The sequence below is a fragment of the Podarcis erhardii genome (assembly GCF_964252035.2).
Source record: "Podarcis erhardii genome assembly, chromosome: 1".
Taxonomy (NCBI): domain Eukaryota; kingdom Metazoa; phylum Chordata; class Lepidosauria; order Squamata; family Lacertidae; genus Podarcis; species Podarcis erhardii.
In genome coordinates, this window is record NC_138497.1 from 83,335,509 (window position 1) to 83,360,734 (window position 25,226).

The window sequence follows — 25,226 nt, forward strand, 5'->3', positions numbered from 1 at the left end:
TAGGCGGGTGGGCTAGGAAAGGGCTTCAACCTGCTTCAATGTATGGTGAGTGTGGCAGCCATAGCAAAGGGAGAGGGAAGCTGTTTCCGGCTCCAGGGTGAGGGCCAGCTGTTGTTGACCTTGCTCCCCACCTACGCAGCGCAAGAGGCAGGGGGGGGGGGAACTGGCGTTGCATGCTGCGGTTATTATAATGTGGCGCTTATGAGCGTTTTGTCTGCTGGCTCGTCTGCTGCAGAGGGAGAGAGAGGTTTTTTTCTGGCCTGCTGGTAGAACCTGCTCTCAAGAGAGATGGGAGAGGAGCATGAGAGATGGTGGCTGGATTAATTGGTGTTTTTTCTGTTTCTCTGCAATGGGGTTAACAAGTATGATGGATGGGTGTGTTGCAATGTTACTGTTTTGATTAATTTATGGCACTTTGATTGTATATTTCTTTTATATTCATATGCTGCTCACTGCTTTCGGCCACCCAGCGGTCTATAAATAAGTCATAGCATATACCGCAATTGTAAACGGCCATTTTGGTCAGAAAAGTGCAGCAACTTTCAGGCAGGCGTTGGGTCCGTGCTGGCCAGGGGTGGGGGAAAGCTCCTGTCGTCCTCCTGAGAAGAAGTAATTCAAAGAAGCAGTCCACACCAGACAGACACCTGAACGGGACAGAAACAATATGCGGAAGTCTGTGGCAAAGCAGCGCAATCAGTGTGTTGCCATATCCTCATTCTGGCCTCCTTTTTTTATGGTCAGGGCTGTGGCGGGGGGAGTCCCGCCAGCCCCCTTCCCCTTCCACAATATTTTCAGCCCTCAACTGCTTCTTTGCCTGCTGGGAGCACCTGTTTCCTGTAGCTGATGGAAATTATGTGTGCCCATTGAACAGCTGGGGCTGCAAGTGTGTCCAAAGGCTGCTGGGGGAGGGGTGCAAAAACAGACTGAGGGAAGATCCAACCTGATCACAGCATGCCATGCTCTGTGTTGGAGGGGCAGCAGGGTGTGAGGAGGAAAGCAGCCATTTTTTGTTGTTCCACACTGCTTTTGTTTTACCCAGCACACATTGGGGGTGAGGGCAGAGTTTAACTGGAGACAGGGTTTAAGCCCCTGAATGTCTTTCCGAGCCATGAAATATGCAAGAAGTAATCACAGAGGGCTCCTTCACAAGGCTGTTTTTTTTGTGTGGCTGCACAGCAATTGCTGCCAAGCCTTTGATTCATCTCTGTCAGGGACTCTGTGTGGCGGCAGCAATATTCGAGTTGGTTTTTTCCGGTCAGTGTAAGCAGTCGTGTGGTAAGTGTGCTGCACAGCAGCGTGGCCAGTCATAGAATTGGAGAGTTGGAAAGGACCCTGAGGTTCATCTAGTCCAGATTTTTTGACCTACAACTCCCATGATCCCTAGCTAGCAGGACCAGTGGTCAGGGATGATGGGAATTGTAGTCCCAAACATATGGAGGGCTGAGTTTGCCTATGCCTGATGTAGTCCAAACCCCTGCAATGGGAATTGAACCTGCAACCTTGGTGTTATCAGCATCACGCTCTAACCAACTGAGCTATCTAGGCACTTCCTCCTTTATTCCGCCCACCTCAGAGGGGGTGAGGGCATCTCAGAGAATCCTCACCAAACTGCAGTTCCCAGGGTTCTTTGGAGGAACCCATGGCAGCTAAATTGGATGAAAACCTGGTTGTGAAGAACAGCTTTGCCACATGAGCAGAGGCCCGTGTGGTACTTGTGCATAGGAAGAAAGAGCAATCTCAGAGAGAGTGGCACCGTGTAGGACCATGTAGGACCAGCCCAAGACATTTTGCTGCCTGTGATGCAGCAGCAAATGGGGACCTCCCCACAAGTCAAAATGCTTTGTACTCAAGGCAGACCAAATTGTTTTGGCACCTGAGCCACAAGCACTCTTGTGAAGGTAACAGCAGCAGCAGCAGCAACAACAACAACAAAAACAAAAACACAATTTGCTGTCCTTTTTGGACCCCAAAACCAGCTGCTTGAGGTGCCCACCTCATTCCATTGGGGCTGGGCCAATGCAACTATGTACAGAGAGATAGGCAGATCAGCTGGGATCATATGCACATGCAAGGATCAAGACTGGCACAGCTGAGCAGCCCAAGAATTGAGCCCCTCAGAGGATCCATGTGGCTTTGGTATCTACTTGGTGTCTTGCCCCAAAATGCTGGCAGAAGAACCTCCTGCTGTAGCTTTCCACCCCCTGGAGTGAAACTGGGGCCTCTCTCATGGCAGAGCCCCACCACCATCAATGGTCCTCCTCTCCACCAGAAGAAGCCAGTGGGGAGCATCCTAACCCTATACACCCACGGCAATTAAAAGATGTTTTCAGAGCTCCAAGCTCAACTGTCTTTGTATAACTCCAACGACAACTCCCTGGTTGGTTGGTCCCTCCCCTCCCCTGCACACTTTTCATAGATAAATTTACGGGAAAGCCGGCAGTCATGTGGCTCTGCCTCTGCAATCCAGAAATAGTTTTACCACATGACTGAAGGAAGCAAAAACTTACCCCAAGAGATTACTGATGAAGACGAAAGCAACCGATTTTGACTCATTTATTTGAAAACTTTCTATACTACCCCTCAGTTTTAAAAACTTCCCATGACTGCTTGACAACTCGTCAAAAATAAATTTTAGTCCAGCAGCACATCCAAGCACAGTGCTCAAGCCTCAGTAAGGAGCAATAGCAGCTAAAAGAGAGAAATCAGCATTGTAAAAACCGATTTCCGCTAAAGTGCTGTGAGTGTGAGCACCCTACATTGAAAGCACATTCGTTGCAGATTCAAAGGATGCAGGTTCCCCAGAAGAACCCTGTGAAGGGTAGTTTATCCCTCACGCAATTATAATTCCCAGCACCCAGTTCCTAGGATTCTTTGGGGTGAATGTGCTTTTAAATGTATGGTTTGGATGTGTGTTATACCAAGAACGAGAAGGACTAGGGAGGAGCAAAGCATCTGTGAGCATCCCTCTGTGAGCCTCAAGCGGTCCTGGCAAGCCATACTTTGGCTTTGCTTTATCGTTTTGTGCAAACCAATGTTTCGTGTGATTTTGTACTGTGGATCGGGGGTCAGGGAAGGAAGAGAAATAATTCATTGAAATGATTTAGAGGTACTTCTATTGACCCAACAATGTACCAAATCAGTTCTCCCATGTAGGGCCAGCCTGTCCGTGAGACAGATGGAGGCAGCTGCCCCGGGTGGCAGAATCCAAGGGGCAGTGTCCTTCCAGGTTCCAGCGATATCTCGCAGGCTTCTCATGAGATCTCATGGGAAACTGCTGCTCCTTCTCCTTGCTTCTCTAGCACTGTCGTAGGCACACACCCACACCCTGCCTGGAAACTGAAGAGAACATTTGTGGCCAGCAAGATATTGTGGGGCTCTCATGAGATCTTGCCAAAAGCTGCCACTCCTCCCTTTCCCCAAGACTGGGGGATGTCCCCCTACCTCTGCCACTGCCAGAGAAGGGAGAAGTTGTTGCTTCTAGGTTTTGGTGAAATCTCACAGACCTCTCACGAGATCTTGTGGACCCCTCGTGAGATCTTGCTGAAACCGAGAAGACATGCTGTGGCACAGGGCCATCTTTGTCAGATGCGGCACCAGGGTGCAAATATCTGCCCAGTGCCCCCAAATTACTATGGATAGTGTTGGGGTGGCCATAGCTGCATACTGCCAGCCATCCGGGGGGGGGGGGACGACTCTCCCCCATGCCGCTGTGGGAGAGCGATCCCCACAGAGGCTTGAGAGTGAAGTTGTGCGCCTGCCAGCCATATGGTTGGCGGGGCGCAGCTGCGGGCATGCAGGGAAAGGGGAGGCCGCCAGCAAAGCCACGTAGCTCGCCCACTTGCTGGGGTGCCCCTGAGAGGCCGGCGCCCTGGCACGACGCACCACTAAGCCCTATGGGAAAGATGGCTCTGCTGTGGTGCTCCATAAGAGCAACACTGAGACTGGTAAAGGAAGCTGACCGGCAGTTGTAAGAAGGCAGGCAGGCAGGTGGGGGCTGATGGAGGGCAGACTGAGGTTAGTGGAGAGTGCTCCATTTGCCCTTATGCGCCAGTCTCCTGTGCCTACCTCACAAGCGAGATCAAACTTAGAGGGATGAAATAAACTAACTGTTTGACTTAGAGCTGCGGCAGCCCATATGGTGCCCACCAGGGGTGGACTAGAAATCCCATCTGCCACAGCCAGCATGACCAAGGAGCATGGATCATGGAATTTGTAGTGTTGTCCACAACATCTGCAGAGTACCAGGCTGTCTACCTCGGATTTCGAGAATCATTTCACTTCCACCATGTTAGAAAAGGTCAGAACACAATAGCAGAAATGAGTAAGTCGCCAGCTGTGAGGACTAACCACATGCTTCAGTTTCTGCTTTTGAATCTTTCTCAGCCCCAATCTGTTCTGAAATGAGGAAGTTAGAAAGAATAAGACAAAATGATACAGGAGCGAGTAAAACCCCTGTCCTTTATTTGTGGCACCAAATTGCTACAGGGAAACAGTGATTAAAAGTCATTTTAAAATGAATGGTGCTGTTGCAATATTTCAAATCAAGGCTATCGCATTATTAGATTATGACATAAAAACAACTTATGTCAAGTCTCACCTCCCGTTCAGACTGTTCCTTCCCCCTTTTGTTGTCTGCCCCCCACCCCCATACATATTTCAACAGCAAACTGAGACTGGAACACTTGCACTTTCATTTCTGCTGGCAACAGATTCAGTTCCACTTTTTTACTCACAAGGCTGTGGGGAAGAGGTTACGTGCAACAATCTGAACTGGAACCCCACCCCAGAAGCGTATCACATCAACAAAGAGCAAACAAGGAAACAAAAACCCAGTTGGGTAATTCCAAAGAGATGAATGTAACATTTGTAAGTTCCTTGCCATAATATACTGCATGGGTAGGCAAACTAAGGCCCAGGGGCCGGATCCAGCCCAATTGCCTCCTCAATCTGGCCCGCGGATGGTCCAGGAATCAGCATGTTTTTACATGAGTAGAAGGTGTCCTTTTATTTAAAATGCATCTCTGAGTTATTTGTGGGGCATAGGAATTCATTCATTATTATTTTTTTCAAAATATATTCTGGCCCCCCACTAGGTCTGAGGGACATTGGACCGGCCCCCTGCTGAAAAAGTTTGCTGACCCCTGATATACTGTATTGTGTATTATCATGGTGCATAGTCAGGAAATCAGATCAGAAAGCAGCCATTCACAGTCAACTAACCCTTACCACAACCATTCTTCTGAACATTGTCCTGGCAATTCTTACTATAAGGCACCAGGCAGAAATAAGAAATGGCTGCTTCCTGTCACTACAAAAAAAGAAAGAAGTCATAGTTTCTTTCTCTCTTTTCCCGTGGCACAAAGCCCATTCTCTCACATAGAATTATGAGCCATTCTGTCTTTTTCTTTAAATTATTCCTTTGACTTGGCTGTGTGTTGGTTGCACTAAAAACAGATGCTAAGGAATCAGTGCATCAGATCACCTTGGCCATTTTTGGTGGTCAGCTTTGGTGTGGGAGGAAGTTCTGAACGTGGCTGGTGGAGAATGAGCATGTGATATGATGTGGCACCAAGGATGTTTCCCAGTTGCTGGGAATCGCAAGTGGGCAGAGTGCTGTTGCACTCAGGTCCTGCTTTAGGCTATTGAGAGAACAGGATGGCGGACTTGGTGGCCCATTGGCCTGATTCAGCCTTCTTATGCTACTAAAGGAACCGTTTCCATTTGTCCAGAAAAGTTGCTAAGACAATTCTGGAGAGAATAAGAAATGGTGGGTTCTAGCAGTGGTGGACCAACATTTTGGGGGCCCTGTAGTTTGAACTGTTATGGGGGTCCCTTTGCAACCAGCAACAAGGTCTGAGTAACCACTGTTATCTTCTTCAATATATTTTATTAGGATTTTTAAACATAAATGCAAAGATAAAAAACATAATAACATATATCATAACATACTTTCTTAACATCTTTGGACTCCCTCACACCTCCCGCTCCCATTTGCATCATTGTCAATTCTTGCCCGCAATTTATCATCTTATTTACACTCTTGTGTCAGATTCATTTAATTATAATCTATTAATTCTCCAATAGGTTTATAATTTTTCCTCAAACTTACTTATCATCTTAATTCCATCTAGTTTAGTGGTGCACAATTATTTATGATCTAGCATCCTTTCTTAACATTCAACCAAATTACAGTGTTTTTTTAAATAAATCTTGAATTTCTTCCAATCTTCTTCGGCCCTCTCTTCTCCCAGGTCTCGGATTCTGCCAGTCATCTCGGCTAGTTCCATATAGTCCATCAGTTGCATCTGCCACTCTTCCAGTGTGGGTAGATCTTGAGTTTTCCAATTCTTAGCGATGAGTATCCTTGCTGCCGTTGTTGCGTACATGAAAAATGTTCGGTCCTTCTTTAACACCTTCTGGCCGACAATGCCCAAAAGGAAGGCCTCTGGTTTCTTGGTGAAGGTATACTTAAATACCTTTTTCAGCTCATTATATATCATTTCCCAGAAGGCCTTCACCCTAGGGCAAGTCCACCAGAGGTGAAAGAATGTTCCTTCATTTTCTTTACATTTCCAACATTTATTATCAGACAAATGGTATATCTTGGCAAGTTTGACTGGGGTCATGTACCATCTATATATCATTTTCATTACATTTTCCTTCAAAGCATTACATGCAGTGAAGTTCAACCCAGTGGTCCACAACCTTTCCCAGTCCTCAAACATGATATTATACCCAATGTCCTGTGCCCACTTTATCATAGCTGATTTAACCATTTCATCTTGTGTATTCCATTTTAACAGCAAGTTATACATTCTTGAAAGTACCTTAGTCTTTGGTTCTAGCAATTCTGTTTCCAACTTCGATTTCTCCACCTCGAACCCTAACTTTTTGTCGTTTTTAAAAACTTCTTTAATCTGAGCATAATGTAACCAGTCTCGCACTTTATCCTTCATTTTCTCCAAACTCTGCAATTTCCAATTGTCTCCATCTTTTTCTAATATTTCCCAATATTTTGGCCATTTGGCCTCCATATTGGGTCTTTTTCGGGCCTTAGCTTCCAGAGGTGAAAGCCACCTTGGACACTGTTATCTTCTTCAACGGGGTTGATCCATCATCACATTAAAAAACAACTACTACTACATCTCAGATTTTGATTAAAATTTCTGTACTGGATTGTCTCCCAGGTCAAAGTCACTGGTGTGAATAAAAAAAAATCCTATTCTTTATAGTTTTCAAGTCACACAACTCAACTTTGGTCTACTAGATGCAAACATTTTAAGCAATGTGGACTAAAGTCGGCTCTGGGTCCCCTCTGGGATTAGAGGCCCTGAAGTTTAAACTTCATTAGTTTCATAGTAGATCTGCCTCTGGATTCCAGCAAAGCTGCTATTGTTTGGGGCCCAATGTATTGAAACTGTTGCTGCCTGGTTCTAGGTGCCTATTTCTGAACCTGCATAATACCTACTCAGTAAAGCAATAAGGAAACAGATTTCTGCAAATATGCCCCAGTTATATTTCTTATTGTGCTGTAAGCCTATCAGAGGCTGCTCTAAAATTCGTCCAACCTGAGAAAGAGAAAGTATAAAGCAGAATAGTTTTGCTTCCTCTTTAAATGATCAACCTTAGCATAAAAAGAAGGAAGCCTCTGCTGGGGTTACCACAAGCAGTAGAGAGAGAAGCACATTGAGACCATTCAGATGCTAGCTTTTCCTCTACACTGGTCGAGCCATGAGTAATTGGACAGGGATCGTTCTCTCCTTGACGCTCATAGCTTGGATATGTCGGGCACAGGAATCACCCTTGTGCCGTCCTTCTGTCACTGGATTTCAGGCATGCAAACAGGTCTTGAATCTTCCTGCACTGGAAGTTCTTCCTGGAGGTGGTTGGGATAACCTGAGAAATCTGGATATGGCAAGAGTGATCAGCCTAAACTACTCTTCGTGCAGCACTACGGAAGATGGGGCTTATTTCATCCCCAACGAGTTTTTCGCCATCGCCCGTAAACAGAGCTCTCTGGAGATGAACTCAGAGATCATAGAGTCTTGGATGGATTACCAGTGTGCCACCTCCGTTTCCATCAACGCAGAGGTGTCCTTTCTTTCTATCAACGGAAGGTTCTCCACTGACTTCCGCAGGATGAAAACCCACCAAGTGAGAGATCAGGCTGTGACCACCAGGGTTCAGGTCAGGAATTTGATGTACACTGTGAAATTCAACCCTGGTGCAATGTTAGATGAAGGCTTCCAGCGGCAGCTTGTCACCATTGCTAGCTATCTGGAGAACAACCACACACGAATGGCTGACTACTTGGCAGAGATCTTGGTCCTAAACTACGGCACTCATGTTATCACGGGAGTTGATGCTGGAGCCAGCCTCATCCAGGAGGACCAAGTGAAGTCCTCCTTTGTGAAAGATGGCAAGTCCTCGAGAATTTCTGTCGCAGCTGCGGCTGGGGCCTCTTTCCGCAAAATGCTCCACTTTGACATTAGCACTTCAGGGGCGACAGAAAACGCTTTCACCCAGCAGTATCAGGACAACCTCACCAGCTCCAGGGTGGAGAGTATTGGTGGGGTACCATTTTACCCTGGCATTACCCTGAAAACCTGGCAGGAGAGCACCACCAACCAGCTGGTGGCTGTTGACCGTTCAGGCTTGCCTCTGCCATTCTTCATCACCCCAGGAAATCTGCCGGGATTGCCCACCCCCACCGTGAAGAGATTGTCCAGGACTGTGGCATCTGCCATCTCCCGTTACTACACATTCAACACCTACCCTGGCTGCATCGACCCTGCCTCGCCCAACTTCAACTTCTATGCCAACATGGATGATGGGAGCTGTGAAGGGACAATGACCAACTTCACCTTTGGTGGAGTCTACCAGGAGTGTGCTCAGCTGGAAGGTCCTGATGTTGCTGTGCTCTGCCAGGACCTGGAGCAGAGGAACCCACTCACTGGAGACTTCTCTTGCCCCGAGGGTTATGACGCAATCAAACTGCGCTCCCAGCTACTTGAGGAAGGCTATAGCCACTTGGAGTGCCGCCAGGATTGCACGCTGTGGATATTCTGCAGACAGGTTTGCAACGATGTTTTCACCCCTTCCATGATCCAGTTCAGCTCCTACTGGTGTGCAGCAAGAAACTCCGTCCCTCAACAGTCAGGGTTCCTTTTTGGAGGCCTCTTTAGTGCCCAGAGCCCCAACCCCATGACCAACAGCCAGTCTTGTCCGTCCAACTATTACCAGCTGAAGCTCTTGGACCAGCTCGTAATCTGCGTCAGCAACGATGCCCGGGCACAGAGGAACGCTATTCCTTTTGGGGGGTTCTTCAGTTGCCAGGTAGGAAACCCGCTGACGGGACACCACCGTGGAACAGATGATGACCCCTACTCCAAGAGGTGCCCAGCAGGGTTTGGCCAGCACCTGGCTCTGATCAGTGATGGCTGTGAAGTGCAATACTGTGTCCAGGCTGGGCGTTTCACAGAAGGGGCTTTACCCCAAGCCCGGCTCCCTCCCTTCACTCGCAAACCTGTCATGAGCTTAATTGCCACCAACACCGTCCTGGTGATGAACAGCCATGGTGACCAGGTTTGGATCAAGGACACCCAGACCCAGATGTGGAAGATAGGTAGCCCTGCCGATCTGCACAACATGAACGCTGCTGGTGGGAGCTTCTCAGGTGGAGAGACAGCAGGGGTCACTGTTGGTGCCACCACTGGCTTGGCCATCCTGATTGGCCTGTCGGTCTATGGGTGCAGGAGGTACAAGAAAAGGGAGTACAAAAACATCGGGGAAGAGGAGAGGAGTTTGACCTCAAGCAACAATGCCTGTGATTTCATGGGCGAAATAGAGGTTGAGCAGGAGCAGGAAAGACAAACAGTGTAGTGTGTGTCTGTGTGTGTGTCTGTGTGTGTCTGTGTGTGTCTGTGTGTCTCTCTCTCTCTCTCTGTGTGTGTGTGTGTGTGTGTGTTACTATCAATTACATCAGGATGGGGCCCTGTGGCCCTGAAGATGATGTTGGACTCCAGCTCCCATCAGCTCCAGCCAGCATGATGGGAGTAGTAGTCCAGCAACATCTGGAGGGACACTTGAATGCTGCTGTATGTCAGTCACCCCCAACCTGCTGCCCTCTAGCTGTTTGGGACTAGAACACCCATGGTCCTGACTGTTGGCTACACTGGAAGGAGCTGGTGGGAACTGCAGTTCAAAGAAGGCTAGTGTATGTTCATGGGCTTTGCTGCAAGTGCATGGCTATGAGCTTCTTCCTCCTACTGTCTCTTGTTCCTCTTCTCTAACTTCTCTGAGTAAGCAGAAGCACAGCAGACATTTTCCATTACGTTCAGGGCATTGGGAAGCTGCCGTATACTTAGCTGAATCCTTTCGTCCACCTAGATCAGAAGTGCCTCTTCCAACAAGCAGCAGCTCTCCAGCATTCTTTTTTGTTTTAAAATAATTTTTTATTAAATATTTTCTTTGTTTACAAAAGCACACATATTGTCTCTTTCTTCAGGCTGTGTTTTCTACAGATCAGTTACATTTTTTTGTGAGTCATTGGTGTTATATGCAGTTTAGGGTTGGGAAGAAAAGGGGGTGAGAGGGGATGAGGTGGTAAAGCTTATATTACCGTATTTTCCTTAGTGCATGTGTGGGGGTTTTGTGTCAGCGTCACTTGGGTAGGTTCTCTTTCTATTCACATGTTGTTTCCTTGGTGGTGAGAGAGGTTGGGGGTGGCATAGTGTGTGGCTGATTGTCTTTGGTTGGCTGCAGTGGGATTTGTTTGTGCGTGGGGGTGGGCATTGTTGGGTTAAGTTAGCCATATTGATTCACATGCTGTCATTCTTGTTGTTGTCTTGTTGGGCTGTGTTTGTGATAAAGGGGAGCCATACTGGGGTGAAGGCATCCTCTTCTATTTCTCCCCATGTCAGTTTCAGTCTATTGGTTAGCTTTTCTAATAAGGCCATTTCCCATACTACTTGATACCAGCGTCCCATGTTTATTTTTGACAGGTTCCTCCAGTGTCTGGCTATGATGTTTCTGACTGCAGAGAGTAGGTGGGTTGTGAGCTCTTTATAGTGTGAGTGGGCATTTGTGGCGTTGCATTTCTGATAGGAGTTTCCCCCAACCTCATCTATGGGCATAAGGGGCACACTCCCAATTCCATCAGCACAAGCTGGCACAGCCAATGGCCAGGGATGATCAGAGCTGGAGTCCAGCCCATGGGATATACAGCCACACACAGCACCTAAATTCACCTTCCTTGAGGATACCTGCTTATACTGCAAATAAAGCACAGGTTAAGATGGTGGTCCCATGGGGTGTCATGAAGGGTTGATGATGACAGGACAGGAGAAGACCCTTAGGCTGAAAAAGGCTCCCCGCCCTGATTGGGCCCCAGTGTGAAGAAGTTGTAAAAGCTTAACAGGATTTTAAGTTTAACAGGGTGCAGCTTAACAAGGACACCCCCCCCCACCACCACCACCACCACACACTGTCAGGCAGAGCAGACTCTGCATTCTTTACTTTTTTTACCAGCACTGCTGTAGAAACAATACCAGGGTAACACCTTGTGCAAGTCCTAGTTTTACTTCCCAGGTAGAAGAGAGGGGCTGCGTAGCTACTTTGGGGAAACACTTTGAGCTGTTCAGATGGGAGAGGCAGCATGCTTATATTGTCACATGCACACAAAGCCCGGGGCAGTGGCAGAATAGAAAAGGGGGATGTGAAGAGAGAATGCAAGTAACTTCAAGATTCAGCCCTTGTTCAGCTATAAAAAGCACTGACTTGCAGCAAAGGAGCTGCAAGGGCTTTTTCTCTTTCGGCAAAAGGATTCTCTCCCCCCCCCCCCACAAGTGCATCTTTGAACACACTGGCCTGGTGCATTAGCAAGATTTTATTCTATTGAGAACAGCTCCTCTGTGCTCCATCAGCAGCTTATGCTCTATTAACATATATCCTCCCGGAAAAGGATGGCAGGAAATGCTTCTTCCAGACTCTGTCAATAAGTCAGCCACTGATTTGTCTGCAAACCAAGGCAGGTTACTAACAGTATATTGAATTTTTGGTTTTATTTGATCCAGTAAAGGCAACTGCATGTATCCATATATAACAATATATTTTATTTTTTTTAAAACCCTCTTGAATGCAAAATATATGTATATATATATAGTGCTTTTTCATAAACATGCAATGCAACATGCCTGAAGGGAATGAACGTCTTGCATTAAGGGAGCCATCAATGAATATCGTCGTTTTTTCAGAAAGTTGCTCCCATTTGGTTCTGCTTTATTGCTTATTTCTCCAAGCTGGTGGAGGGAATCAGTTTTAAAGGACATATGAAAGGATGTAGGCACTTAGGTCTCATGTAAACAAAGAGAGGAAACTACACACAAGTAGTAGATCAGTGGGAAAGAATTTGTACAGCTAGAACTCACCAGTGTTTTATGTACTATTTCTGGATTCTGCACTCAGAAAAATGAAATTGTGCCATTAGAGGTGCGTGAAATATATTGGTATATATTTATGTATAGCGAAAATAGAGGCTAATTAGGCAAGCTATCTCACAGTGTGGAATTATTTGGCAATGAAACATGTGATAATAAGGAATGGGAATTAGCTAGCCAAGAAGGCTCAGGAAAGAAACAGGGGGAGAGTCATATGTAGCTGTGCAGTGGTGTGAAGAGGCATCCCCCTCAGCCTTCGGGGCCTAGACGAGCCCCACCCTAGTTTCCGAGTTTTTAATATAAAACACCGCACACTAAATTTCCAGTTCTTCCTGGCAACCACAGAGGCAGAGACTCAAAACCTGCTGGGTTTTTTTTTTTAAGTTTAAAACCAAAATATTGAAATGGCAAATGGTAACCACCATGGCAAATTCTGTGCTTGGCAGGGCAACACATGGAATAGATATGACAAGAACGGCTGTGCGTTCTTGATTGGAATGAGAGAACAGTCTACTTTCACCAGTGTAATCTTAAGGCAGCCTTTGCCAACCTGGTGCCTCCACATGTCTTTGACCACAGCTCCCGTCAGTCCAAGCTCACCTAAGGGATGAGCTTGTGGTTTCTAACCCTCTTCCTGACAGGCTTTGCACCTTTCATCACTGCATCAGAGGCAGGCATTCCCAATTTCTCCAGCATGTCCAAATTTCTCCAGCATGGCATCGTAAGGATTGGGAGAGGAGAAAGAGAAGGTGCACCTGTTTGATTCCTGCAGGCCATGCAGCTGTTAATGGCACAGTATCTCAGAAAAAAGTTGGCAATCTGAAGTATGAACAGCGAGTATGAACAGATTCCAAGATTAGATCCAACTCAAATTAGAAGTTTAGCAAGATGATCCTGTTTTGTTCCTTCAGTTCTTTCCCTCCCTTCTGACACCTACAAATGAAAGATTTTGATTCTGTCCAAAATCCAAGAATTAGAAGTCCTTCACTGGATCTAAACATTTTCCTTCAAGTTGTGTTAACTGGAGTGAGTTGGTTTTCCATCAACTCTCATCTCAAGCCGAAGTATTTGCTTTCCCTGAAGCAACTTCCCCCTTGTGGCTGTTTGAAAGCCAATGTTCTCCCAGCTAAGTAAACTGCACACACTCACCTGCTCTGAAAGCACCAACAATGAACAAAGGACAGACTCACAGACTCAGAAAACACAGACACGAGACATTCTTCAAAATTGGCAGTGGAGTTTTCCTTTTATTGTTGTACCCGCCCCCCCAAGGGTGCCATCCTGACGCAATGCAACAAACTAGAGACGGGCAAAACGCACCGTTCACAAACAACAAACAAACAATATACATCATGGCTTCCCCCTCACCCTGCCCTCCCCCCCATCCCAAATACCACTACCAGATCCCCACCACAACCTGCTTTGGGACTTGAAGAGGACAAAGAGTGGAAAAGAGAGACCCTCTTCCCCCCATCGCCCTCGACAACAGTGTCACATCAGGCTTGTCATTCCCTACGAAGTACAAAATTATCAATGGCTGGAGAGTTCAAGGAAGAAGTAACTCAGCCAAAACAAAAGTAAAATAAAAGGCAAACTGGCTCCCTTCAGTTGGGAGATGACCGTGGCTGGAAGGTTGCCCTTCAAAATCTCTCCCCTATCCTGGAGGCTAAATCACATTTGAGGGAATGCCATGGTGTGTGTGTGTATTTGAGGGTGGGACAGAGAGAGGTTGCATTTAGAGAGTTTAACAAGGCTGGGTAAACTCCCAAACAGGTTCCCCCCACCACCACCAACTGAACCACTCAATCAAATCAAATCTATTAGGGGGAAATCCAAGAAGGATATGCCTGGCAAGATTTACTCAGAATGGCATCCCTACATAATGTATGGTGGCAACCCATATGAGCGGCATATAAATTTATTTATTTTTTTATGATGATGTAGTAACTGAGTTAAAAATTAAAAAGCTTAGACTGGCACTCAACCAAGTTTTACACACAGTAAACCCGCTGACGATGACTAAGTTAGGACCATTAATGTCAATACGTCTATTCCAAGTAAAACCTAGCTGAATGCTAACATGTTCTTGAGAGGAGTGTTGATGAGAAAGAAAGAGGAGATTCTCCAGGTGAAATGTACCCAGGAGCCACCGATGATTTATTAAGAGCCTCTTTAAAAAATCACAGCACACTTAACAACCCTTGTGATGTCTCTGGGCTCCTCCACATTCACACACACCCTGCCGCCACCAAACCAGACAAGCATGCAGTCAGACATCTCTACAGACGTGCTCCTTCCTATTCCCACATGCTCTCTCTCACACTTTCCATCTCTTTTATTTTCTCACCCGAGCCTGCCCCACAGAGATTTCACATGGGTTATTAAGGTCTTCGCACATACAAAAAAGAATATTTTATTCTTTATAGATGCGGAGAAGGCCTTTGATAATATCTCTTGGAAATTTATGAAGGGAAATCTAAAAGAAATGGGAGTGGGACGGGGTTTTGAGAATGGAATTGATGCAATATATTCAGAACAAAAGGCAAAACTGATAGTTAACAATGTGGTTACAGAAGAGTTTAAAATTGAAAAAGGAACACGACAAGGCTGCCCGATTTCCCCTCTGTTATTTATTTCGGTTCTGGAGGTGCTCTTGAATATGATCAGAGGGGACCAGTTGGTGCAAGGGATTCAGGTCGGAGCGAAACAATATAAACTTAAAGCTTTTGCAGATGACCTAGTTTTGACTCTGCAGGAGCCAGAACCTAGTACGAAAAGAGTATTGCAATTGATTCAAGACTTTGGTCGGGTGGCGGGATTTAAACTAAATAAACAGAAAACTAAGGTGCTGGGAAAAAATTTGACAGACATAGAGTCAGAACGGTTTCAGAGAGAAACAGAATTAACTATGGTAAAAAAAGTAAAGTACCTAGGGCTAAACATAACAGCAAAAAATCTGAGTCTATTTAAGGATAATTATGAAAAATGTTGGTCTGAAATTAAGAGAGACTTAGACAGTTGGACAAAATTGAAGCTTTCTTTGTTAGGCCGAATTGCTGCTATCAAGATGAATGTATTGCCAAAGATGTTGTTTTTGTTTCAAACATTGCAAATTGTGGACAAGACGGAGTGCTTCCGGAAGTGGCAGAGAGATATTTCTAAATTTGTCTGGCAGGGCAAAAAGCCCAGAATTAAGTTTAAAATATTAACTGATGCGAAAGAAAGAGGGGGCTTTGCCCTGCCAGACTTAAAGCTGTACTATGAAGCCGCAGCTTTCTGCTGGCTAAAAGACTGGCTACTTCTCGAGGACACTGACGTACTGGATCTGGAAGGTTTTAACAATGCTTTTGGTTGGCATGCATACTTATGGTATGACAAGGTTAAGATCAATAAGGCCTTTAAGAACCATATTGTCAGGAAAGCAGTATTTAATGTCCGGACAAAATACAAAGACTTATTGGAAAATAAAACTCCAAGGTGGCTTTCACCTCTGGAAGCTAAGGCTCGAAAAAGACCCAATATGGAGGCCAAATGGCCAAAATATTGGGAAATACTAGAAAAAGATGGAGACAATTGGAAATTGCAGAGTTTGGATAAATTAAAGGATAAAGTGCGAGACTGGTTACACTACGCTCAGATTAAAGAAGTCTTTAAAAATGATAAAAAGTTAGGGTTCCAGGTGGAGAAATCGAAATTGGAAACAGAACTGTTAGAACCAAAGATTAAGGTACTTTCAAGAATGTATAACTTGCTGTTAAAATGGAATACACAAGACGAAATGGTTAAATCAGCTATGATAAAGTGGGCACAGGACATTGGGTATAATATCATGTTTGAGGACTGGGAAAGGTTGTGGACCACTGGGATGAACTTCACTGCATGTAATGCTTTGAAGGAAAATGTAATGAAAATGATATATAGATGGTACATGACCCCAGTTAAACTTGCTAAGATATACCATTTGTCTGATAATAAATGTTGGAAATGTAAAGAAAATGAGGGAACATTCTTTCACCTCTGGTGGACTTGCCCTAGGGTGAAGGCCTTCTGGGAAATGATATATAATGAGCTGAAAAAGGTATTTAAGTATACCTTCACCAAGAAACCAGAGGCCTTCCTTCTGGGCATTGTCGGCCAGAAGGTGTTAAAGAAGGACCGAACATTTTTCATGTATGCAACAACGGCAGCAAGGATACTCATCGCTAAAAATTGGAAGACTCAAGAACTACCCACACTGGAAGAGTGGCAGATGCAACTGATGGACTATATGGAACTAGCCGAGATGACTGGCAGAATCCGAGACCTGGGAGAGGAGAGAGTCGAAGATGACTGGAAGAAATTCAAGATTTACTTAAAAAAATACTGTAATTTGGTTGAATGCTAAGAAAGGATGCTAGATCATAAATAATTGTGCACCACTAAATTAGTGAGAATTAAGATGATAAGTAAATTTGAGGAAAAATTATAAACCTTTTGGAGAATTTATAGATTATATTTAAATGAATTTGACATAAGAGTGTAAACAAGATGATAAATTGCTGGCAAGAATTGGCAATGATGCAAATGGGAGCGGGAGGCGCGAGGAAGTCCAAAGATGTTATGAAAAGATGTTATGATATATGTTATACTGTTTTTTATTTTTGCATTTAAGTTTGAAAAATCCAAATAAAATATATATATAAAAAAGAATATTTTATTCAAATATCAGGGGTGGGCAGGGAAGGGCAGGGACCCAAATGGCACAGCCGTTTGAAAAGGGCTGTCACTCTTCCTGGGAGAGCCAATGTGGTGCCCTGCAGGTGCCGCATGACTCCAGCTCCCATCAACCTCAGCTGCTATGGCCAACAGTCAGGGATGATGGGAGTTGTAGTTCAGAAAGAAAAAAACTTATGGGAGGGCCCCACACAGACGCCCCCTGCTCTGTGTCATGGCAAACTGTATCACAAGCTGCGCTTAGCCTCCAGGTCTAACTTAAGTACCATTGTATTACACATCCTAGCCTCAAAGCCTTTCTCATACATTACAAATATATATATAAATATATACATATATACGACAAACCCCCCAAACATGAGGTAAATAAATTCAAATCAGTATCCAGGGGACTCCCCCATACAAACAGTTCAAAAGAACCCACCTCAGGAGTGTGAGGAGGCAAAACCTGAAAGTGTCTTGCCTGCCACCACTTCTGTAAAGCCTCTCATTCCAACCCACAACAGAAACAGATCGGACATAAAACAACCCCCCCTGGGATGCAATTCACAAACAGAAAGAGAGATCGGGGCACATGGCTCTGTATTGGTCTGGAGAGAAGTAAATGCAATTGAGACAGGGAGGCCTGACCTAAACCCTAGTGAAGTCCAGGAGCCCAGCTGGATCGGGCAGATCCAGCCACAGGAGCAAGACTTGGGCTGCATGCACACCATGCCTCCAAGGCACATTCTAAGCACAGTCTTTCCCTCAAAGAATGCTGGGCACTGTAGTTTGCCAGAGGTTGCTGGGAATGTTCACTCTGTGAGGGGTGAACTACAGGGCCCCAAAGACAGGGCTGCAAATGTGCTTTAAAGGTATATAATGTGTACTTTCCCAGCCTCAGTCTGGAATGGACTGACTTTATCCAGAGGCAAGTGTGGGCCAGATCCAATCTGCCAACTTGCAGGGAAGCAAGGGGTTTCCTGCATCCACCTAATGCAGTATAGATACCGGCTGTGATTCCGTTATTCTGCTCATCCAAGTTTTGAGTCAGATGCAAGGGCTTGCCTACAGCTGACCCAGTTTGGAATGCATCCAAGAGAAGGAATTCCCAGCCTGCTTCCTCAAGGAACTGGGGCAGGCTCTAGCAGGAAGAGGGCCTGCTTCTTAGCTATCTTAAAATAGGGACGGAGAGGCAGCCTCAGAACGTATGAGAGTGCCAGAGAGCACCAGACCAGCAAACAGCACATTTCTGACTCACACTGAGCCACGACATGAAAGCAGTGACATGACAACATGGAACCAGGCACCTAGCTGGGCAAGAAAGAGAGACCAGGGCCAATTTTAATCCTCAGTGCCTTTGGGACGGACAGGCACCTTTCTTGGCTCCCGAGTGCTGCCACCCTGCTTGGCGCCTGCTTGCCCCCAAGGCATACTTTCTCTTGTTTTCACAGAATTTAAAGTGGGCCTTTATTTGCCCCCTCCCCCAAATGCCAGGCCAGGTATCTGAGCTCCAAAGTATAAAAGCAGCTTTGGGTGCTGAGGTTAATATAACCTCAGGCCTCATCAGGACACTGCAGCCCAGGGCCAAGACAAGCTGGGTGGGGGGAACTTTCCCAGGCTCGTTTGCTCCCAGCAGCCAAATGCTGTAGGACTGACGGCTTCCAACCTGAGCGAGCCCCTAAGCAGACTGCTGGGCAGGCAGAACCAGGCCTTTTAAGAGGCAGATGGTGGCTGTGGCAACAAGAGGCAGAGAGGGCAGAGCAGGCACAGTGGACGAGGGAGAGGGAGCTTGATCCACGGGAAGCCGGCTCTTTTTCGTAGCTCCACCCCAGGCAGGGCAAAGCCTGCTCCCTCTCCTCCTGTGCCCTCAATCCTTCTCCTGGAGCGTACTCTCCTCCGTGATGCCCTGAGCAGCCAGTTCAGCCAGCACATTGTCCAGGTAGTTGGGATCAGGGTAGCCGTGGCCCGTCAGGTTGGAGCCAAACTCTGTCTTGTGGTGGATCTCGTTCCAGATCACCGTGTCCGACTCGCCCGTGGTGCTTGAGGTGCCAATGGCAAAGATCAGACGCCGGTCCCAGGCTACCAGAAGCAGTTTCAGCACCTGCCAGAGAGAAGAGGGGAAAGGGGTTACGGGGAGGAGTTTGCCCAAAGCCCAGCGCCTCGTAGCAGAAACTAATTCGCAGAAGAGAAGCCCTGCTGGATCAGGCCCAAAGGCCCATCTAAGCCAACATCCTGTTCGCACAGGATGCACATAAGAGGCACATAAGCAGGACGTGCGTGTGACAGGATTCTCCCCACTTATGATACCTGGCTACTTGTATTCATATGGTATTCATTACAGAGAAATAATAATAATAATAATTTTATTATTTATACCTCCCCCACCTGGCTGGGTTTCCCCAGACACTATGGGCGGCTCAAAACAGAACACTAGAAACAGAATAAAACTTTAAACATTAAAAAATTCCCTAAAATACACACAATGTGCGTCTGATGCACTTGCAAACACTTGATGCTATAGGTGCAGGAATCCGTTCAGTAAGTATAGACAAGATTCTACAATCTCATGCTTGCAGCAAAGGTGTGTTAACATTACAAGTGCACAGGGAATGGAGGCAAGGGACTGTGCCCAATGCAAGGGCCTTTTTCAAAATGTCTTAAACTTTGAAAGACAAGAGGACCCCTTTGCTTCCAAAAGGGGAAATCTTGTTATAGCCTCAAGCATGCAGAAAGAAAGGTAAGGCACCATTTCCCCCCAAAGACTGTGGGGAATATCTTGCAAAGTGAAGAACTGCCACAGGCAAACTGGGTCACCTTTTCCCCACTGATATTTAATCTACTTTAAAAAAGTGAGAGTAGGGGAGACGGCATCCTAGCATATATGAGCAAACAGGGCTTCAACCAGGGAAGTCGGAGAACGTCACTGAACACTGACTTTTTATGGTTTATCTTCTAGACCTTGTCCTCACACTGTCATTGGTGAACCTTTGGGGTACTTCTAGCATGCTCTCCATAATGTAGGGGAGCTGGCAACAGTGGTAGCTCTTCATGGTGTGTTTCCACAGAACTCATTTAATGAACTGAAGTGCCTCACACATTGGAAGTGTAAGCATGTACAGGCCAAATCTGTAACATGAAGCAGGCTTTTGTGAAAAATGAATTAGGAAGCCATCATGAGCCTATTATCCTGCTGTATCAAACTCTCCCCTCCTATTCTCTCTGTTTTAACTTTCCCCCATCTTCCTATGTTATTTTCTATGTTGCATTAATATCACTTATAATAAGGCATTCTGCAGCACCATAACTTAGGAAAGAGGATTTCATGCTTCAATTCAATAATATGTGGGCATTTGAAAAATTATCCATCTCAGCTTCAAAACCAGGAGATTCCTCACCCCCCCAGTTTTCAGAGGCAGAGAGCTTCTGCTGAAGGGCTGAGAGTCAACCTGCAGCAAAGTTATGCTGGGCTTTGTTTGAAAAGACACAGGAACATTCAAAAACTGCTGTTAACCCTCCACTACCATTTATTTTGACAGTTTCAATCTGCTATTGGGGCCAAACAGATCCCTTTTAAGTCCAAGCTGGAAATAAATATATGATATTTCGATACACAGTCTCACACAAAAACTGCTGGGGTGCAATTTTAAATTAAAGTTTGTTACTGTCGTTCTTGTTAAAAACAACAAAGCATGTACAGAAAGCAGCAAGTACCTACGTGTTTGGTATGGGCAAACCTGTGATGTGTTATTTGGGGTAAAGATACAGCCCACCAATTAGGCCATCCTCATGAAACTATCAAGAACAAGACAGAAACCCCAAAACTCCTAGGTAAAATATTGGTTTCAAAGCATGCTATTCAATGTAGTGCTAAGGAGATAATTTCATCAGTGCACACTGACCCCCACACCACCCCTGCAAACTGTTACAGGGGTTCTCTGTGACCCTCCAGAGTATATTTGAGAGAAGTATGTGGGATGTAAATGGGGAGGAGGGTTGAAGCCCCATCACTGTGCTAGCAGGAGTCCTTGTGCTGGCTTCTACTAGTGCAACAGGGTAGCTGAATGTGGCCCAAAGTAAACAACAGAATAACCTAACAGTCCCCTTAATATTATAGATGAGAAATACACGTTATAAATTTGCACAATGAGAGTGTCCTCCCTGCGTCAAGATAAAGCCAACCTGGAGCAGAACCAACACGCTACAGTAAAGCTAAGTGGTATAACCACAATGAATGGTTGTGCTTAAAATTCCTACAGCACGAAGATGCCACTTACCTTTCTGCCTCTTTCACTCTCTGGGAGGTAACAGTGTCGAGGGAAGCCCCGTGCAGTGAAGCTCTTCCCAGGATTGGGATGCTCTGGTCCCTAAAAAGAATGAGATGCACATGAAAATGAATGTGACTTTTCAAATATATTTGAAGGAAGTTCACAGGATGAGAAAGGCCCCACTAGTCTCTAAGCATGAAGCTGGTTGGGAGATAAGACAGTAGGATCTATCTGAGGGCCAAGTGTTCTGCTAATGAAGCCAGAATCTCACCTGGACCCCTGGTGGAATGTTGTAGATAATTCGGATGGTTTTACAGTCGAGGTGCCCAGGCAAGGAATGGGGAATAAGGTGATATTCCATCTTCCCAGGAGGTTGGGTGCCAGTCTTCACTCCATAGATGGTCTTGCAGGTTGGACACTGCAAACTCCCATCCTAAAAGCACAGTAGGCAAGCTGTAATGCTGGGCAATAATTTTAGAACAGCACAGAATAAAAAGACCCCAGGCTGACATTATAATCACACGGCCACGAAGAGCCAGCAGCGGTGGTGGAAGAATGGACGGCTATTATCTCCTCTTCCAGAAAAGTAGGAAGTACTTTGCAATCTCATCCATCCCCAAGTAGAGAAACACAAGCACACAAAGCAAGGTTAGGTTCCAAGGCCCAGTCTTACATCTAAACCCTGTGAATCTTCCCTTCACTATATACATTTGGCCCCTAGGCTCCCCACCCAATTTAGCCTGTCGCTATTCCAACTGGCAGTAGATCTCCAAAGTCTTGGTAAGAAAAGTTTTTCCCATCAACTGTTACCCAAGTGAACCTGAAAAGATCTGTGTGCAAAATACATGCCACCACTGAATGGAAGGCCTTCACATTTTTGTGCTTTTAGGTATTCAGCTGAGATATCTTAGGTCATCTTTTAAAAATGTACATGTGTGAAACATTTTTAAGCCCCAGTGAAAAAAAGCCAGATTGCGGCAGAAGCAGCCAAGAAATGTGGGAGCAAAGTAGTGTTATCTCCAGAAAGATGATGGGTTCAGGAATGTTTTGGGCTCAGCTCAAAAGGAAAGAGTTTTAAGTCTGCCCACAGAAGAATTTGTTTTCATGTTAGAGCTGTTACGTTACTAGGGCTATTGCAGCCTTTTTAAAATGCAGTATGGGATTCCAGAATTAAATCTCTCAAAACCATGGGCTTCAACTGGGACTAAGTGTACTTTGCATGCACTCCTTTTAAAGAAAAGGGGGGGGAGCAACATTCCTTGGAAAGTCAGTGTTTGCAATTAATAAGTGGGACACACTTGCCTTTAATTTGCACAACATAAAGTGTTTTTTGCTAGCCAAGCAGGAAAAACAAAGAGCTTAGCAGATTACTAAGGCCCCATCGCTGTTTGGCTTCTAAGAGAGATCCTGGCTATACCCTGTTCCTCTGTATGTTTTTTCTCTCCATAGCCAAATGGCTCAGAAAAGTATTTTTTGTTTTAATAAAAGGTCACTTTTCAGGATGCTTGTATCATGCCATCACAGAAGTGCAGAACATGCAGTCTTGGTTCTGACTCATTAAAGACAGACACATTAAAGAGGTCTGTTATATGATAGGGGTGGGGAGCCTCAGCCCGCAGGTCAAGCTTGATTTGCCAGGGGTTCAAATATGCCTCAAGAGACAGTGTTCCCCAAACCATGCCCCCCCCCGCCCCAAACCTGATGGCCTATGTGATTGTCAGGTGTGGGGCAGGTAGGGATGCAACTGCTGATGCATAGTCGGGAGCCGTAAAGGGCTCTCTTGCTTATGCACTGGCGAGGGAAAGCATTAGCTGAAGCCTCCTGAATTGGCTACACATGGTGCTTTGAAGTCCTGACTTCTGAACTTCAAAGTGTTCCATCTACTGGTATCACTGTGACATCAGATGATTGATAGGTGAGCAGCCCCATCCACCCATCTGGCCAGACTCATGTGGCCCAGAAGAGAATGTGGCCTTCAAGCTGAGAAATTTTCCCCGCCCCAGCAGTATATAAATTAACCAACCAAATAAGAAATATATAAGCCACATCACAGTGACTTTCCTATATCAGCAATGCCGTTGCCTGTCAGTACTATCAAGTACCAAAAGAGCTGTTCAGTCCTGGGCAGAATTCATGGGTACCCACTCGAGAGACTGCAGGCCTCCGCCTTCCCCACCCCAGGAACGCACCTTGTTCCCGTTGTTGTACATGGCCACGAGGCAGTGGAGGTGGTACATGTGGCCGCACTTGGAGAGCTTTCCCACCAAGTCTGGCTTGATGGCTGGCTGAGGGCCCTTGTACCCTGAAGGGGCGGAGAGGCGCTCCATGCAGATGGTACAGTCCTGAAAAGGGGCGAGAAATGGCGTTGAACACAAGAGCAAAACATTTGCACACATAGAAATATTCGACTGAAGGAAGCCCAGCCTGCTAATGGCTGGCACGCTTGTCACGTTAATGTCATTCTCGGCAGCAATGAGATAACGGCGTGAGGTTCACCTGCCACCTCCTGCCGCTGCCATTACTCTATGCCACAAATGGGGAATCTGTGACCTCCCAAAGTCATTGGGACTACAACTCCCATCATCCCTGACTTCTGGATGTTTTGGCACCTGAGGTGGACCCCAGAATGGAGCCTCTCTCCCTGCCAGGGAAGAAAGGCTTTGAGCAAAGACCTACATCAGGAACACGAGGGGGAATAAAACAAATTCCTTCCAGTAGCACCTTAAAGACCAACTAAGTCAGTTCTTGGTATGAGCTTTCGTGTGCATGCACACTTCTTCAGATACACATGGTGAGGTTGATGGACTTCCATTTCATGCGGCTCAATGTATCTCAGTGTATCTGAAGAAGTGTGCATGCACACGAAAGCTCATACCAAGAACTGACTTAGTTGGTCTTTAAGGTGCTACTGGAAGGAATTTGTTTTGTTTTGACTATGGCAGACCAACACGGCTACCTATCTGTAACGAGGGGGAATAAGCATCTCCATCAGGATCAGCACATGCATCACATGCAGATGCCCCCAGGGTCAATCTTTGGTATCTCCAGGCAGGGCTGGGATAGGATCCTGCATGAAACCTTGGAGGGCCACTGCCAGTCAATGAGTGCAGATAGGGTGGAGCTAGGAGGCCCAGCAGCAGCTTCCTGTAGCCCATGCCCATTCACTCACTATCTGACAGTCCATGTTCCCTTTCCCTAGCCAGGTCATTGGTGCGATAGAGATTATGATACTTTCAGGAGAAGCCTGCATCTCTGCTCTGCTCTCAGCAATGCTCAGCACATGCTCAGTGCTAGAGAAATGGTTCGTTGCAGTAAGGTTAAGGCAACCGACAGTCTGCATGGGGCGGGGGCGGGGGGGAGCCTGCACCAAGAAAACCTATGCCCGGGTCCAACACGTTAGCTGCTGTACTACACTAAAGACATGCTGTACGTAAAAAAACCAGACTTGCCTCTTCTGGGGGATGGCGCACCTTCTGCAAGTATTTCTTCAGCACCTCCTCTGGGGTTTTACCTGGACAAGGAGGAGGAAACAAGAGAAGATCAGCAAGTTGAAGGCATTGTTCCTGAAGGCAAACAGCAAGGTGAAAGGCAGGGAAACAAAGGGGGAATGAGAAATTTGGAGGGCAAGGACTGCACAAGAGAAATCAAAGTTGCCATCCCTGGCTTTGTGCAACTTGGCTATATTGCCCCCTACCTCTGTCACCTGGAGTTATTTACTTTGCATATACTCGTTCAATCCAGATGCCACTATACTGAGGTTTGTGTACCTCAATCATGGTTTATGCATGATATCCAAACTGACCAACCAGAGTCTGCAATTAGCTGGCAA

The 25,226-nt window shown here is 46.1% G+C and overlaps 3 protein-coding genes across 3 annotated transcripts in view; 1 reads left to right on the forward strand and 2 right to left on the reverse strand.

The window, feature by feature from the left end:
- The window catches only part of CNTF (ciliary neurotrophic factor), a 160,063-nt gene that overhangs the window by 61,892 nt on the left and 72,945 nt on the right, over positions 1-25,226 (reverse strand). The gene's annotated exons all lie outside the window — the stretch shown is intronic.
- Positions 7,650-9,911, forward strand: LOC309349314 (macrophage-expressed gene 1 protein-like). Its single transcript, XM_081875139.1, has one exon. The coding sequence runs from the start codon at positions 7,732-7,734 to the stop codon at positions 9,880-9,882; it is 2,151 nt and encodes a 716-aa protein (XP_081731265.1). The 5' UTR covers positions 7,650-7,731; the 3' UTR covers positions 9,883-9,911.
- The window catches only part of DTX4 (deltex E3 ubiquitin ligase 4), a 39,751-nt gene continuing 31,640 nt past the window's right edge, over positions 17,116-25,226 (reverse strand). Inside the window, exons 6-10 of the mRNA XM_081854895.1 lie at positions 24,847-24,908; positions 23,587-23,739; positions 21,669-21,830; positions 21,407-21,496; positions 17,116-19,233 (exon numbers count right to left, since the gene is read on the reverse strand). Coding sequence (XP_081711021.1) covers positions 19,000-19,233; positions 21,407-21,496; positions 21,669-21,830; positions 23,587-23,739; positions 24,847-24,908 — 701 coding nt within the window. The 3' untranslated portion in view covers positions 17,116-18,999. The remainder of the gene's footprint in view (positions 19,234-21,406; positions 21,497-21,668; positions 21,831-23,586; positions 23,740-24,846; positions 24,909-25,226) is intronic.